At 38.1% G+C, this 16,799-nt stretch overlaps 1 protein-coding gene across 2 annotated transcripts; it reads left to right on the top strand.

The window, feature by feature from the left end:
- The first annotated feature begins 2,967 nt into the window (after positions 1-2,967).
- Positions 2,968-15,607, top strand: pkd2 (polycystic kidney disease 2). 2 transcript variants are annotated; one of them, XM_084715184.1, is made up of 15 exons: positions 2,968-3,929; positions 4,893-5,006; positions 6,625-6,758; positions 7,564-7,814; positions 7,897-8,121; positions 9,200-9,428; positions 9,532-9,702; positions 10,365-10,546; positions 10,639-10,759; positions 10,867-10,965; positions 11,937-12,058; positions 12,148-12,265; positions 12,411-12,571; positions 13,730-13,877; positions 14,675-15,607. In XM_084715184.1, the coding sequence occupies exons 1-15, from the start codon at positions 3,506-3,508 to the stop codon at positions 14,882-14,884; spliced, it is 2,709 nt and encodes a 902-aa protein (XP_084571310.1). In that variant the 5' UTR covers positions 2,968-3,505; the 3' UTR covers positions 14,885-15,607. The 2 variants fall into 2 exon arrangements, with proteins under 2 accessions (XP_084571310.1, XP_084571309.1); XM_084715183.1 differs by having other exon boundaries at positions 2,969-3,929; positions 12,408-12,571.
- The last annotated feature ends 1,192 nt before the right edge of the window (positions 15,608-16,799 follow it).

Raw genomic sequence — 16,799 nt, 5'->3', positions numbered from 1 at the left:
AGAATTTATCTGAAGTTAATATGTCGCCTCAGCCGTTCATAGTAAAATCAAACTTACAAACTCTCAGTCTTTTAATACTGAATTTCTTCTTTGTGTTTACCAAAAATACGTTATTTCCGCTGATAACACAACTTAAAATTCTACACATGCCTTTTATGCCACGGTGGTGGAAAATCTGAACATGAAAACAGGCACGAAGACCAAGATTGTCTTTGTGGTGTTTTAATAGAGTTTTGCAAAGGATCAGTAAACAGTCACTCAGAGTGTAAAAGGAACTGATAATGAGTCAAGAATGTAAATCTATCTTATAGGGTTAGGAGGAGGAGGTTGGGTCAGGATGGACCTGAAGTGCTTATTGGGAGGGTCAGGATGTGATTGTGTTATCAGAAGTTGTTGTTCCAAAGGGAGAACAGCTGTGTGTTCAAGGACAAGTGACCAATTAGTGCCTGATATTCTGTTGGCAGAATATAATATTCATAACTAGACCGAGCCATGAATCTCTATGTTTCTAGTAGCCCAGAATGGATAAAACACCAGATACAGCATTTTGCATTTTTGTGACCACCTTAGTTTATCCTACACACTTGGAAGGGGACAGTATTATTTTTATTTATATAAATGCAGTTCATCTGGTTTCAAGTTATTAATGTCAAAATCTAAATGTCAATATCGGTCTCACAGACATGCAAAAAATTAAAAAATTAATTAACTACAGAGGCACTGGAAAAAGAAAGTGTACTAAATGTATTAAACTAGGTCATCTCACCTCATGAATGGTCATTCTGGTGGTTTATGTTCCCCATTAGCAGCTGTCTCTGGTCAGCTGCAGAGACTTGTTCAACAAAGCCAAACATAAAGGTTGCAATAATAACAGCAATCTAATAATATTGAATAATCCCAACTCTGTTACCTAAAACAAATGACCACTCTTGATAGCACAATCAGCAGGCAAATTTCTGCAATATAACAACAATAATGTGAAACTTCACTCTCTCCCAGAAGGAAATCAGCGTGAAGATCAGTTATAACTTAAAGCCTGCTGCCCAATTGCACTAATTGATATGCACTTGCCTAAATGTTGTGTCAGACAAGAATTGTGCTTTGACGCAAATTTCCATAAATTAAAATGAGCATGCATTCCTGCTGCATTTAGTAGGCTTGTGAAGTGGTGTGAGTCACATTTTAACACGTGTGGATATTGAGCACCACCAAGTGGTCAAACAAGCTTTTTGTCCTATACTTTGGGTGAAGCAGACAATTCATGCACCATCAGTTTGGTAGCAGAAAAAATGTAACATTCAATGAAATAAAAACTCGTACATTTTAAAACCATAACAGAAACATGTGTCAGTTTATGCATTTTGTTGCTCTGATGAAAATAAAGAGTCAAATATGTGAAAAATACGGTATTATCTGATAATTAAATGCACCTTTGCAAGTGCTCTGATTTTTTCTATGAAGAGATGATCTGATAACAATTTAAATGATCCGGCCTGAGGGGCCTTTCAATTTTGAAGAGGGTTAGGTTTGTAGAAAATTAACTTGGTTTAGTATTAAAAAATGCAACATCTGTGACTGCACATAGAAAGATCTAAATGTAGAAATGACATTATTCTTTAACAGAGATAGTGACTTTGTTTTGATATATTAGCAGTTTGGAAATCAGATATTCCCCTTTTTTCCTTTAATACACCATATTTTATATATAACACTGAAAAAACTTTCGGCATTTCTATATCAGCGTTACTATTATCTCCAGTGTCGCACTCTGTGCTGGACGAAGTACTCAGATCTTAGGTAAAAGTCGTAAAACCACCACACTCTGTTAACAAGTAAAGTCCTGCATTCAAAACTATAGTTAAAATAACACTTAATTTGTCATTCATACAATGAAATTATGCTTGGTAATGCCCAGAGACCACCAGCAATAGAAAACAAGATAATTGTTTTAAAATCAACAAGACAATGATTAAAAAACAAGCTTGAACAAGATGAATAAACAAAATTAATATGATGAGGTAATGTCCTGTATCTACTGTTTGTATGATAAATAAGGAACTTTGATGACTACTTTGTGTACTACAAGGTGGATTTATCCATACATCATTATTTATTAGTTAATTGTACTCTGTATTAATAATCTGACTCCACAAAACAGTATCTAAAGCTGTCAGAATCAATATAGTGGATTTAAAAGTAAAATATTTGCATCCAATATATAATAGAGTAATGTATTAAGTAACATAGAATAGAGTAGAAGAGAAGAGAATTGCACTTAGCTGAAGTAGCATTTTTGAGTAAATGTACAGGCCACTTAGTTACACCCAACCTCTGGTTATACTGTAATTTCCAAGTTACCTATCACTTATATTGTAGTGTTATTAACATAATATGCATTAGGTTGTAACAGGCTGATGCAAAAATAAGACAAATAAGATGTTACAGAACTTTCATATTTGGAGGTTTGGTAGGTTAGATGCTTTACACAGACAGAAAAGTTTAAACAGTCCAATACTATACCCACCTGTGAATTAGACAGGCTCCTCTTAGCCAAGTGTCTTGTTGTCATAGCAACCACTGTCCCAAACATAAAGAGATTATGTAACAAATGCTAACGTCTATACCCATCTAAAAAACTTTCTTTAGCTTTTTTTTTTTTTTAAGTAAAAGCGAGGTTTATTCGTCGTCATACGAGATTCAAAAAACTTAAGAAAAAAACTTTCAAGGAAAATTATTACTTTGAGAAACTGAATTCTGATCTTTACGAATTCCACGAAAACGAAGCCAAATTGGTCCAAGCGTCACAACAAGCAAATTCACACCGTTCATTGAAGAAAACGTGTTATATTTATTTTGTTTTTGTTTTTTTAATTGGCTCGGTGGATATTTCAGTAAAGAAATAGGTGTTTTCCATCCTCTACTGCGACGCCATGACTTCTAATGAAATCTGAGTCCCGAACAAATGAGAGTGAAGAGAGCCTTTTTGGGGGAACAGTTCAGGAACAAGATGGCTGTCCTGGGGCAAGAAAAGTGGCTTTCTTGCTTCACCTAAACATTCTAAAGCGGTCGTCAATGTTATGGACATAGCTTATTATGTAACACCTTTGATAGCTTATTGTTAGGCAACAACTTTAAACGCTTTAAAGGCATCGCTTTATAACGACGGACATCGTTTGTTTTTTTAGACGGAATTGAAACTCGGAAAGTCTTCTAACGGTTCGGTGAAAACGGTACAGAGTAAACGTTATGAGGAGCGGGATACCGTTATTTAAATGTCTGTAATGTGACGTTTACATAGGCTATATTTTCACGGTTTTTGTGTCCAGGTTGAGTTAGACATTTGACTAACTTTTCCAATCTGTCTGCTTTGGGTTTTTAACAGTTGAGTATCTCAAAAGCCGTTAGAAACATTTATCGGAGGTCTTTTTTTGCGTTTTTATGACGTTGGACTTTTTCAGATGCCCCGAACCACATAAAAAAAAAAGTACGTTAAACGAAGTGGACCATGAGTTCATCCCGAGTCAGACCGCAGCAGCTCCCGCAGAGCCAGGCTGGCAGGTTGCCGCACAGACTCGACTCAAGCGAGGGGATCGAGATGGAGAACATCCAGCATCAAGACCTGGGTCTCGGAGGAGTCATAGGCACCCCGTCCCCTCCGTCCAGACAAGCCTGGAGCCGGGACAACCCGGGGTTTGAGCCCGAGGATGAGATTATGGAAGCCGACTGGCCTCCGGCGAGTCCCGGGAGGAGGTCGGTGTCCACGGCCTCCAGCAGCAGCTGCAGCAGCGGCCTGGGCAGCTACACCGGCGGCGGCAGCAGCACCCACATCCCCCGAGGAGGACTGTACCCGACCCCGACTGTGGATGCTCAGCAGCAGGACAGACATGAGCACCGCAGCTGTATGAAGCAGATACTGCAAAAGATCAGAGGTTAGTCACTCTCTTTATGTTTTCTTAACTTGTCAGCATAACAGAGTCTTTCATTGAAGATTGTATTAATTCCCTACAGATAATTTTTTTACTGATTTGGTACAGATTTTTCACTGTTCAGTCACTGTACATCAATCAGATTTGTATTTAGTTAAGTAACTGATGTGAAGTCCCAGTTTTTCCTGTCCTGTAACTCATCAAGTATAACAAGGAATTGTTATTAAATTTAAATCAACACTTACATAATAGAATAACAGCAAACCAAGTACAGATCTTGTATGTAACAAAAACATATTGTAGAGATGACTATTGGTACTTTCACAAAATATTAACACAATGAGATTTTTGATAAATAATCATTGTTAATGTGGACATAATAGTTATGTGGTTATGGTTAAAGTGGATAAAGGTAAATAATAGAACAGACAGACCTATTGGAAAATTACATTGACATTAAATTATAACATTAAATTATAACACATTTTCTGAAGTAGCACAAATTTTTATGTGTGGTCTAATATATACATTTGTATCTCTAATGTATTTCTTCACATACTGTAGGTTTGACTGCCACATTTATTAGGGCTCCATGATAGGCAAAAAAAAAAAATCATATTACAGTTATTTCAACAGATATTGCAACTTGTGATATCATTCTTGCTCAGTGGACATGATGATTTTGTCAATTTTAATTTCCATTGAAATTATTAATTTTAAAATCATGATGGCGTGACTGTGGTTTGTTAGGGTCTATTCCTGTTTTCTGACATCTGGAGAACAAGACTGTAGGCCGGAGCATCTCTGCAGCACTACAGTACTAAATTATAATACTGTTTTGTGACATATTTTTCCTTTATCAAACAGTTGAAGCTTCTGTGAATTCTGCAGCCTTAATATTCATGTAATCATATACTGATTCTCTATATACTGTCCACATGCTTGCATTGCTGTTTTTCTTTGCAGTCCTGTGGGGCACAGAGCTTATGGAGGACAGTGACAGCAGTCGAGAAAGGTACCTCAGGAATGTGCTGAGGGAGATGCTCACATATATCGCATTCCTCGTCACTGTTTGTGTCTGTAAGTAAACCCTCAAAAATTCTGCATGTCACGTAAAACATACTATGTTGTAATAGTTGTTAGCGTCACTGTTGGGAAGTAAAGTTAACAGGAATCACAGGATGTTAATATTTGTGACACAGCAGGACTACCTACACATCAAGTGAGTAACTAACATAGAGGAAAAGTGCTAGTGGAGCCTCATCATGTGCTACAAGGGCCTGTTACTACATGGCCCACCTTTCAGTCTAAAGGCGGTCCCGCAAATTATTGCTTAAAAGGCTTTTTTTTTTTTTTTTTTTTTTAATTATAATGTATGAAAATACACATCAACATGAATCCAACGTGGCAAAGATAAATCAGCAATCATGTGAACTAGCTACTAGATCACTGTGCCACACCTATTCATAACTGTGAACTATTTAGGTGCATATTATTTAAACATATTGGCCTATTAGCTGTGTTATTAACCCAAGTGTACAGACACTCTCGTGAACCGCGCTGTAACTGCTGCTGACTTAGCAACTGTGGGCAAGAACAAATGGGAGAAGACCTGAAAAATATTCAATGCAATATTTGTGGTAGAAGGGCCCTGCTCCATTTCTAAGAGGTCCCTAGCCTGAAAAATGTTGAAGACCCTTGTACTAGAACAACTGCAAAAAATATACTGTTTAATAGTACACAAACAAGTCAGTTATGTGCAAAAACATTCTCAAGTGGGCATTTAGAGTAATGGCTGTTGTGCCAGCAAATGCTGTGTTCCAAATTGCACATACAGCTTATATTTTTACTTTTAGTATGCAGAATGCATACATTTGGGGCATACAACTTAATCATAACATTGCATCTTGAACTTTGACCCTCTTACTCATGCATCCGTTATAATCCAAAGTGCAGAATTTTAAGTAAGAATAAAAAAATGCGATTGAGAATACAGTAATAGCCTTAGATAGAGAGTGGTTACATGGTTTAAGAAACATGCCCAAAATATGTAGGCCTACATCATTGTGGTAACATATCTATAATCTAAATGCTTGTGCTCTAAAACTTAGTCCTGGACTGAAGTTAACCAACAGTTGATCCAAGTGACTCATAGAAAGCTCTTTAAATTGTGGCACCAAATTCGCAGGCCTGCCTGGGCACCTTTCTTGTAGCTGAGAAGTTATTTTCCAAACGCACAGTGTGTGCTTAATGGTTTTGGCAGCTGAAAATCTAATCTTCGACACTTGTCAGCGGGCTTTTATTCCATCATGCACAAATTTGATGGCCACATTTTGGGATAGTAAACAAATTGATGGAAATCCCACATTTAAAATGTGTGTGAGGAGAAAGCTAATGGTGAAGTTTTTCTACTCTCTGTATGTTGCAATGAAAATGCCAAGCTGTGGTTTAGGGTGGATCAGGAAATGACTTCCTGGCAGACTGGATTAGACCATATTCTGCCAGGCAGAGCTGAACTACTAAATGCAGTTTCCAGGCCAGAGCTGCTCCCTGATGAATACTGAATACAACAGAGAACAGTAATGCAGAGGTGAAACAGAATTAAGGTTAATCTTATTTTATATTAATTTTCCTGTTTGCCATTCTGCATTTGTTATGTGCTAACATTATTTATGTTAAATTGTGACTTGCTCTGCAGTGACCTATGGGATGGTGAGTGCCAATATGTACTACTATACCAAAGTCATGTCTCAGCTTTTCCTGGACACACCACTGTCTGCCGAGGACCAGTCCACTTTTAGAGGCCTCTCAACCATGGAGGATTTCTGGAAGGTGAAATGCAAAATTCATCTTTGTTTTGCTTTCCAGGCTGACTAAAATCTATTTTCATTCTAGCTGTAATTTTATATTGTGTGTTTCATTTTGAGAAAGAAAGCTCCTACACACATTTTCACTAAATACTAACCCTAACCAACCCTAACTTAGTATAAACACTGGAAAAGGGAAAAGAGCTATTGTTTGCTATGTATTCCCCTAAGCTGAGGTATTCACTTGGTTTAGACTAAGGCATTCAAAATTAGTTACTAACCTAATACAGCACATGAGAACTTCAGTTACCATGGTTATGCTACACTTGACAGAATTATTGTCCCATTAGCTTTAAAAATAGAGAGCCAAACTGGACAGAAAATGAGAATTTTGTTCTCTGTGAAGAATATGGAAAGTACATTCATATAATCCAAAATAAGTTCAATCCAGTCATAAATGCACACAAGCAGAAGATTTAGCAAGAAGTAACTGACAAAATCAATGTGAGAAATCTTAGGTGAAACAAACCGTAGATGAAGTAATGAAAAAATATAACTGTGACAGTAAGAGAGGAGAAAACACTGACAGGAGTCGACAAACATTTGTAAGTTTCAACAAAATGTTATTGATAATGATAATATAAGAGACTTTTCAGACTGTTAGCTACAAAATTACTAGTGCAAACATCAAATCTACACTCTTTAACAAGCTGCACATCGCTCCAGTATCAAACAGGTTTCTCTGTCCAGAAAAAAAGATATATTTATATAAAGAATAGATGATGACACACAGCATTTTGTAGAAATTGCTTTTTGGTTTTCACTTGCAGTTCACAGAGGGACCTTTCCTCAACGGCATGTACTGGGAGGTGTGGTACAACAACCAGAGCCTGCCAGAGAATCAGAGTCTCATCTACTATGAGAACCTGCTCCTCGGGGTGCCGCGGCTCCGGCAGGTCAAAGTCCGCAATGAGTCCTGCTCCGTCCACGAAGATCTGAGAGACGAGGTCCAGGAATGCTTCAACATGTACACCCCAACCAACGAGGACACCGCCTCCTTTGGCCCCAAGAATGGAACTGCGTAAGGAGTCAAAAAGGAGACGAAAGCTGTATCGTCTAATTAATAGCTACATCCTAAGTCTTTTGTTTCTGGTGTCTCTCAGGTGGCTGTATGCAACAGAGAGTGAGATGAACGGAAGCAGTTATTGGGGTCAGGTATCTAAATATGGAGGTGGAGGATACTACCAAGACCTGTCTCGTACGAAAGAGGAGTCAACAATCCAACTGCAGTTTCTCAAAGACCACCTGTGGCTGGACAGAGGCACCAGGGCGGTCTTTCTTGACTTCTCTGTCTACAATGCAAACATCAACCTTTTCTGCATCGCCAGGTAAGAAGCATCAGTCACAACATAATGTAATCTAGGACTCTGGCAATGAGTATAGTCAAACAAAATACTAACAAATAGTGTCCAAGGTGAATGTAGGTTTCTGGGACTTTGCTGAATCCTCGACATATTTATATTTACATACATGTAAATATTCTGACGGTTATGAGGTTGGTTCTGTCACAGAAGGTGTTTAAAGCAGTTTCATCATTTTATCAGACAATTTTGAATTAACAAGGTGACAGCAGAAGAGATCAAGTGGCTTTAAATGTTTGCAGAACTGATTATTATCATTCTGTTAAGGGAGAATTAAATTAATAGTTTGTGTTGAGAGTGAGTGTTCACAGCTGAAAATAGTATCACACAGTAGGTATCTTCCTAGTTCCTCATTACTCGTAAATTTGTTGCAATTTTTTTTTAACTTATTCTACAATTATCTCAGGAAATAACCTCAGAAAATAGAGAAAATGCACATGAAGATTTCACAGAGCCAAAGGTGATGTCTTCATGTTGCTTCTTCTCTGTGCAACAAGCATGTCTAAATCCAAATCCAAATTTCTAACAATATGAAACAGAGAAAGGCACAATTCCCACATTTGAGCAATCAGAAAGAGTGAATGTTTGGTTTTTTTATTTGATAACTGTCTTAAATTGTTAATTTTAATTCAAACATGCTTTCAAATTTCTGTTTGATGACTAATTAATTAATTGATAGTCATTACCGTCTGAAAACAGAAAAAAATGAATACTTCAAACATGAAAATTATTTGTGAGATTTGTCATTTACATACTTGTGCTTTATTTGTCTCTGTAATAGAGTGCTGCAGGAATGAATCCTTAAACCTGGAAATGAGTTAGCGTATTTGTACCTTCAGTTCTTTCATCTCAAAGTCAGTGTTTTTTTAATGGGGTTTTGGTTATTAGTCTGAAATAAGGTCTGTGGTTAACACAAGTTTAAGAGATTTTCTCATTTTGTTCTAAAATGTGTCAGTAAATTACCCTTGAAAAGGGTTAATGAGACTGTATAGGTTTACTATGATGGATGATTTCTAACAGTTCGATAAATTGATGCATTTGTCAGGTTGTTGGTGGAGTTCCCTGCTACCGGTGGGGTGGTGACCTCCTGGCAGTTCCAAACAGTGCGTCTGATACGGTACGTGTCCAGCTGGGACTACTTTGTGGGTCTGTGTGAGGTGGCATTCTGCCTGTTCATCCTCTACTACGTGGTTGAGGAGGTGCTGGAGATCCGCATCCGCCGCCTGCATTACTTCAGGAGCCTGTGGAACTGCTTGGATGTTCTCATTGTAGTGGTATGTATCAAAGTCTTATTTCAGATTATTAAAGTAATTTTCACCATCATTTTAACAAGATTGACTGAGTTTTGTTGTTTGCTCTCTCTGCTCTTTTTTTCAGTTGAGTGTTGTTGCTATTATCATGAACATAACCAGAACAGCCATGGTTGGCAGTCTCCTTCATGGCCTGTTGGAGAACCACACCGCTCACCCCAGCTTTGAGTCTCTGGCCAACCTGCAGGTCCAGTTCAACAACGTGGCTGCAATCATCGTCTTTTTTGCCTGGGTCAAGGTATAAATGTTTTCCCCTTTGGTTCATGATCAGTCCAAATTACAAAACATCTGTAGTGGATAGATTATTGAAGTTTACTAGTGATAATTGATGGGAGACAGTAAAACAAGGCATTACAGTAATCTAATATTGTGGAGTTGAAAAAAAGTAGAGTTTGGTAATATTATTTTTATGTCATACAAATGGGAGCTGGCTGTCAAGCAGGACATTAAGGTTTCAGTTGAGAGAGGATGGAGAGTGTTTTCGGTCCATGTAACATTTGTTCTTTTGATATTCAATTGAGAATCCAAAATGAAAAAATGTTATTTTCTTATTTGCTTATGGGGCAGACAACATGCCTCTTCTGCATCTAAGAGTGTGTGAGAGAGACAGAGCGAGAAATTTAATCAGTAACCCACTTGGTGTAACTTTTCGCCTTTTTCTTCTCCTTCTTTGAAGTTGGTATTACAACTTCCTGGTTACACAAATCAGACAAGTTAAGTATTAAAATCAAGGGAGGAGTCAGTCATATATTGTTTATGTGTAGTCAGTGCAGTGAAATCCTCATAATATTTCCCAATAATAAAATTGGGCTCTAAACATAACCTTGAGGGACTCCTTTGTGTTACAGGCACTCAGTCGGATTTGATGTTAATGACTAATCTTTTCTCTCATCTTCTCAGCTTTTTAAATTCATCAATTTCAATAAGACAATGAGTCAACTCTCCAGCACCATGTCTCGCTGCGCCAAGGACCTGGTGGGTTTTGCCATCATGTTCTTCATCATCTTCCTGGCGTATGCTCAGCTAGCCTACTTGGTTTTTGGAACCCAAGTCAACGATTTCAGCACCTTCCAAGCCAGCATGTAAGAGCGTTCAAAGTTTACTCCACAAATGTACAAATACATCTAACAGCTGATGTTTCCTGATGTTTAAAAATGTTTGTCTGATTGTGTAGTTTCACCCAGTTCCGTATCATCCTGGGAGACTTTGAGTTCTCAGAAATAGAGGATGCAAATCCAGTGCTTGGACCCATCTACTTTACAACCTTTGTCTTCTTCATTTTCTTTATTCTCATGGTGAGTCAGTTAGTCACACCTGTTGTGTTCTAGTTGTAAATTTGTTCATGTTGTTTATATGTGGCCCTCACTAACATGGGAATACATTTTCTTTTTTCTCTATGCAGAATATGTTCCTGGCCATCATCAATGACACATATTCTGAGGTGAAGGCCGACATGTCCCAGCAGAGGTCTGAGATGGAAATGACTGACCTCATTAAGAAGGTATTGAACTACATGTATCATTTATTTTGGCAAGACAGATTTCCATTACATCAACAAGTCATCATGGGAATAATAACAGAGTGGCTAAGGGATCATAGTGGATACCTGAAAGTGCTTAAATTACAGCTACCAATCAAAAGGTTGGTGATTACAAAGGGGTTACAGGAGATCTGCGGTCTACTGAGTGACCTCTTATAGTTTGTTCTGATGTCTCTCAAGGTGCTCTTTATTTCTATCTGCTATAGTTTGCTGCAGGACCTCCTGAATGTTTCAGTTAGCACTCCATAATAGTAGCAGAGTGATTTCAAGCAGGTTTCATCTGATCCTGGGAACATTTGTTGTTGTAGAAATTGCGTGCAGTAGTCCACCTTCTCCCTCTTCTTCCTCTCTCTCTCTGGCTCTCTCCCAAACATGCTGGCTACTGCAGGGCTGTGAATCCCAGCAACAGCTCAGCTGGTCGGTGCTTCAAGCACATCAAAATAAGTAAAATCTTGAACTGTAGACTCCACTCTTTTTCTGCACAGTGTAGCCAAACACTAGGCTAAAAAAAGACAGCACAGACCTACAGATGTAAGCTACGAATTTGTTAAAATTCACTGTGAAGATGTCTCTGTGTGTTTATGTGTATGTATTTTTGCTAGTTTACTTTTGCAGAAATGTAGTTCCATGTACCATGTCTAATACATGTATGTGTCTTGAATGTTGAAATGATGACTTGCACATCTCAACCTCTTTCTGAACCATAGTAGTGATATAGAGTATAGATGAGAAGGCAGAAATAGGTTACTGGCTGTAACGTTAAGTATTTTTACTGAGAAGTGACAGTAGAACTACAGTAAACTGTATGTATTTTGAGTTTGGTGGATCTATTGTGTCAGATTTATGAATAAACACATGTCTATCATTGTCAGTGCTACCTGTCATATTCAGCGTACTTGTTTAAGTAAGTCCAGATGTAATTCCTCTCTCAGGGTTGTAACAAAGCTCTAATGAAGTTGAGACTGAAGAAGACAGCAGTAGACGACATCTCTGACAGTTTGCGTCAGGCTGGAGGCAAACTCAACTTTGATGAACTCCGCCAGGATCTTAAAGGGTGAACAAAACCTGATAATTCAGTGTTTCTGTTTGGTTTTGTAAATATCAGTATGTAACTGAGTGTGTTTGGATTTTTTCTTTGCTCAGAAAGGGCCACACAGATGCAGAGATTCAGGCCATCTTTGCCAAGTATGATCATGATGGCGACCAGGAGCTGACGGAGCACGAACACCAGCAGATGAGAGACGACTTGGAGAAAGAGAGAGTGAGTGACGACACCAGCAGCTTGTTCCATAAAGCCGATGGTTTTATTTATTGATCCTGATAAAAAACACAAATGGTACATGGTCACGTCCGCTCTGCCACAACGCCTGCAGATGTTCAGTGTGTTTCTGCTCGTATGCTAGGAGGACTTGGATCTGGAACGTAATTCGCTGACTAGACCCAGCACCGGGCGGAGCTTCCCTCGCACCCAGGACGACTCGGAGGAAGATGATGATGAGGATAGCGGCCACAGCTCTCGTCGTCGTGGCAGCAGCTCAGGAGGTGTTTCTTATGAAGAGTTTCAAGTGTAAGGAGCTTTTATTGCTGTTTTTCTGTAACTTACATGCAAGTTAAAGTTAATACACACACTTCTGACTGAAATTCAGCTGACGTCAGTTCTTGGTTGTTGTGGAAGTTTGTGATACTGAAGAACAAGTGAGACTGAGGGTTCATAAAAACAAAAGTACATTTCAGCCTGTAACAGATATTTTATCTGTTAATCTGCAGATAATTTTCTTGATTGAATCATCGTTTGGTCTTTAAAAATACAGGAAATAGTAGAAAAAAATCCCCATCACATTTTCAATCCATTCATTTTTCAGACTATCATTTAAAAAAGAGCAAATTTTCAGATTCAAGTAGGTGAAGTTTGACATTTCTGCTTGAAAAAAATATTAATCACAAGCTGTTGCAGATTTCTTTTCTGTCAGTCGCCTGTGGAAGAAGATATTTTATTTCTTTCTATTTTATTGTTATGTTTGTATGGTTCCTTCTGAATTTGAGTGTCTCTGCTGAGAGTCAGCCTTTTTACATTCATTAACATACCTCTGTAAATGAACCTTTTGTTAAATTGTGAGGAGAGCCCAGTCGTCCTCTGAAATCACAACTTCCCTACCCCCAACTGCTCTCCCCTTCTTGGTCTGTGGCTTTACAGTATAAGCTGTGTCCTTTATCACAAGAACTCATTGCCATTGTAATTACAGACTTTCACTTTGGGTTTCTCAGACGCACTCCCACTCATTTAGCACCTAATTCACATTTGGGTTCAGGAAGCTTGTTTCCTGAACCGTCTGGTGGAATTTGCATTCTGATCCTCCTGTGATTTCCTGTATTACTGCGTATAACCTGGCAAACAACCTGACTCCAGCAGACTGTATCATGCCACCACGTTGTGAGGCTGTCTCTGCTGCGCAGTGAATAAAGTTCAGAATCAGCCAAAGATCTTGGGCCTGAAAGAATCTTTCTTCAAGACAGCTCCAAATGAATTGTTGCTTCTTGGCAGAGATATATGCTAAGAGTGATGGCATGCTGAGCGATCAGTCAGGCTCTACTTTTAGCTTCTCCCCATGTCAAAAATATTGCTCCCCTGTTTGTCATGTTGAAGTTTTTCATACTAATCTGACTGTTGTGGTATGGCATATTTATTACATGGTATAATAAGCAGACTAATGTCTCTGTCTCTCAGGCTGGTGAGACGTGTGGACAGGATGGAGCACTCAATCGGCAGCATCGTGTCCAAGATAGACGCTGTGATCGTGAAGCTGGAAGCCATGGAGAGAGCTAAACTCAAAAGGAGAGATGTGCTGGGCAGGTTGCTGGACGGAGTCATGGAGGTGAGACACAGTGGACACACAGTCACTGCCTTAAAGCTTCTACAATAGATATTATATTTTCAATGGATCACATAACTGTATGTGCAAAATAGTGTCAAATCCACAGGTAATCATCACCCGACTCTGCAGTTCTCTTCATTTCTGTGGAGCTTTATTATCGTCTTTTAGCTCAATGTTTTGATTTACTGGTTTGGTTCACTCTCACTGCTCTCATCTCATCTTATTCACGAGAATGAGATGGATGTGATGTTAGTGAGCTTTGACCACCAAAATCTTATCAGTTCATGCTTCAGTCCAAGTGGATGTTTGTACTAAGTTTGAACAACTTCCCTCAAATGTCTGAAGATGCTGTTCATAATAATGGGGTGACCCAAAGACATGATGCCTTGGCCACAGCTGTCGCCAGTGTGCAGCCATTAAAAAAAACCAAAACGAGCCAATAATAAATTAGGCTGCTCAGACCAATAGTCTGCAAATTATGCTGCAGACAAGCTGCACATCCACTGGTCATTCACTCACACACACATGCACACACACACGCAAATAATCACATGATCCCCTGATGGCTTACACCTAATAAAAACAAAATCAGAAAGCAGCATCTTAAACCACTAATCCAACAAAATAAATAAGCTTGATTAATATGGTTGGGAAGAACTGTGAATTCTGTCCTGCTGAATGTTTTGTATCTGCAGATTCACAGTAACCAGGGTTACTACAGTGCATGTTGCCAGATATCCTGGTTTCTTATGTGCATGTAAACACAATGTACAAGTTAATCTGTTTTCGTCTGTCAGGATGAGCGTCTGGGGCGGGACACAGAGGCCCACAGGGAGCAGATGGAGCGGCTGGTGAGGGAGGAACTGGAGCGCTGGGAGTCTGACGATATGGCCTCACAGGTCAGCCACCCACAGCCAACCACTCCTGTCGGCCCCCGGCCCCGTCCGTCCTCTTCTTTATCCACCGACGGCCTCGACACAGGCACAACCGGGAGTGGCCATGTGTGAGGACTTGGCTCGGTGAAGAAAATTCCAGTCTGGCAAGAAACTCTTTGTTGGAAATTTCCCGGCAGCGGTACAAGCACATGAAGACGTGGGACCATTTTCACAGAACAAATCTTATTGAAGCTGTTCTTGACGTATTACAGAGGAGGTGACAAAATCAAACGCACTTCACCTCACACACTTAAATGCACTGAACGTGACAACAGAGACATCTACAAGTATCCACTAAACTGTCTTTTATCAAGTATTACTGTAACAGGATGATGAAGGGAAGCAAAACGAAGAACGATGAAGTATTTGCAGTTCAGTATTACATCACAGTATACACCAGCCTTCAAGCATACTCAGTAGAATACACATCATATGATTTTAGTATTACACCTGCTTTTGATTACTGTATCCTCACATCTTAGCATTTACACAAATACTTGTACCAAAAAGGCATTTTTATGATAATTGTGCTGATTATATTTTGTCATCATTTTAATATACAGTAGGTACAAGTGTGACATATTCTGTCATATTTACTCATCTTCTGTACATCGATGAAGCTTCAAATTAAATAGCTTGTTATCATTTTATGATACATATTGTAACTTAAACAAACTTCGATTTGGAGTGCATCTAGTGTTCATGGGAAACCCATGCATTTATTATTTTTTTTCCCCTGTGCCTTACTTTTTTACAATCTCTTTTTTAATCTGCCAAAATAAAGTGTTAATAAAATGTTTGTTTGTCTTTTTTCTTAAACATAGTTTGTTGAATGAAAGTGCCCTTTGATAACATTATGACTGTATTTCCTTCCTCACTTATCTTACAGTTATAGGAACATATGAAGCCTATTGACGATTACTGACCTATCTTACCCTACTACTCATTTTTCATTTTTTATTGTGTATAATAATTAGGGCTGCAACTAAAAAATATTTTCTATTATCGTTTAGTGTAGCAATTATTTTTTGATTAATCAATTAGTTGTTTGATCCATAAAATTTCAGAAAATGATGAAAAAATGTTTACACTGTTTCCCAAAGACCAAGTTGACGTCTTCAAATGTCTTGTTTTGTCCACAACCTAAAAATATTCAGTTTACTGTCATGGAGGATTAAAGAAACCAGAAAATATTCACATTTGAGAGGCTGAAATCAGAGAATTTGGACATTTTATCTTCAAAAATGACTCTAAACAATTGACCAATTATCAACTAATCCTTAAAGCTTTAATAATAATACACAATAAAATTAAATTTTGCATCTGAGATACCAAACAATCTCAACAATATATCTGCTGATGTACAAATGCTGGACTATACAATTAAAGTTTTCAGTACCACTTTATTTTATGGTTAATTTCCTAATAATTTTAAATCAAGTTTACTGGAAAAAAAGAGTGTAATCTGGTCATAATTACATGAATAAGAGAGACAATTTCGTGTTATTTGAGTTAGCAAGAGCAGCTCCATTTAAACACAAAGTAAATATTTCTTCATTATTTGTGTATTACTGTAAACATTATTCTGTATATATGTTGAATAGTATGTTCACTTACAGATGATTTTTACATTTGTGCATTTTCAGCTGACCTACTGTGTACTGACTAAAATGATTCAGGTTACATACTACCAAATAACATTGTTCTTTATGGAAAACTTCCCATTACTGTTAAAAAATTACAGGTCTTTAAAAGAAAGTGTGATCATTACAACACTCACATTCATCCCAGCAGGTAGGTCAACATCAAAACACTGTAAATTAGACGACTGAGACCAAGGTTCAATGAAAATGTTTATACATGTTCACTCAAAAAGCTTATAAGAATATAAACGTATGTATAGAATATTGGAACAATAGAAAAAGCGAACACACACTATCTATGTGATATAACTGCAATATCTACAGTTACCAAAAATCAGTGCTGA

The sequence above is a fragment of the Lutjanus erythropterus genome, chromosome 3 (genome assembly GCF_056507025.1).
Source record: "Lutjanus erythropterus isolate fLutEry1 chromosome 3, fLutEry1.hap2, whole genome shotgun sequence".
NCBI classification, from domain to species: Eukaryota; Metazoa; Chordata; class Actinopteri; order Lutjaniformes; family Lutjanidae; genus Lutjanus; species Lutjanus erythropterus.
The sequence above is the reverse complement of the archived record's forward strand: the minus strand, read 5'-3'. Positions and strand labels throughout refer to the sequence as shown.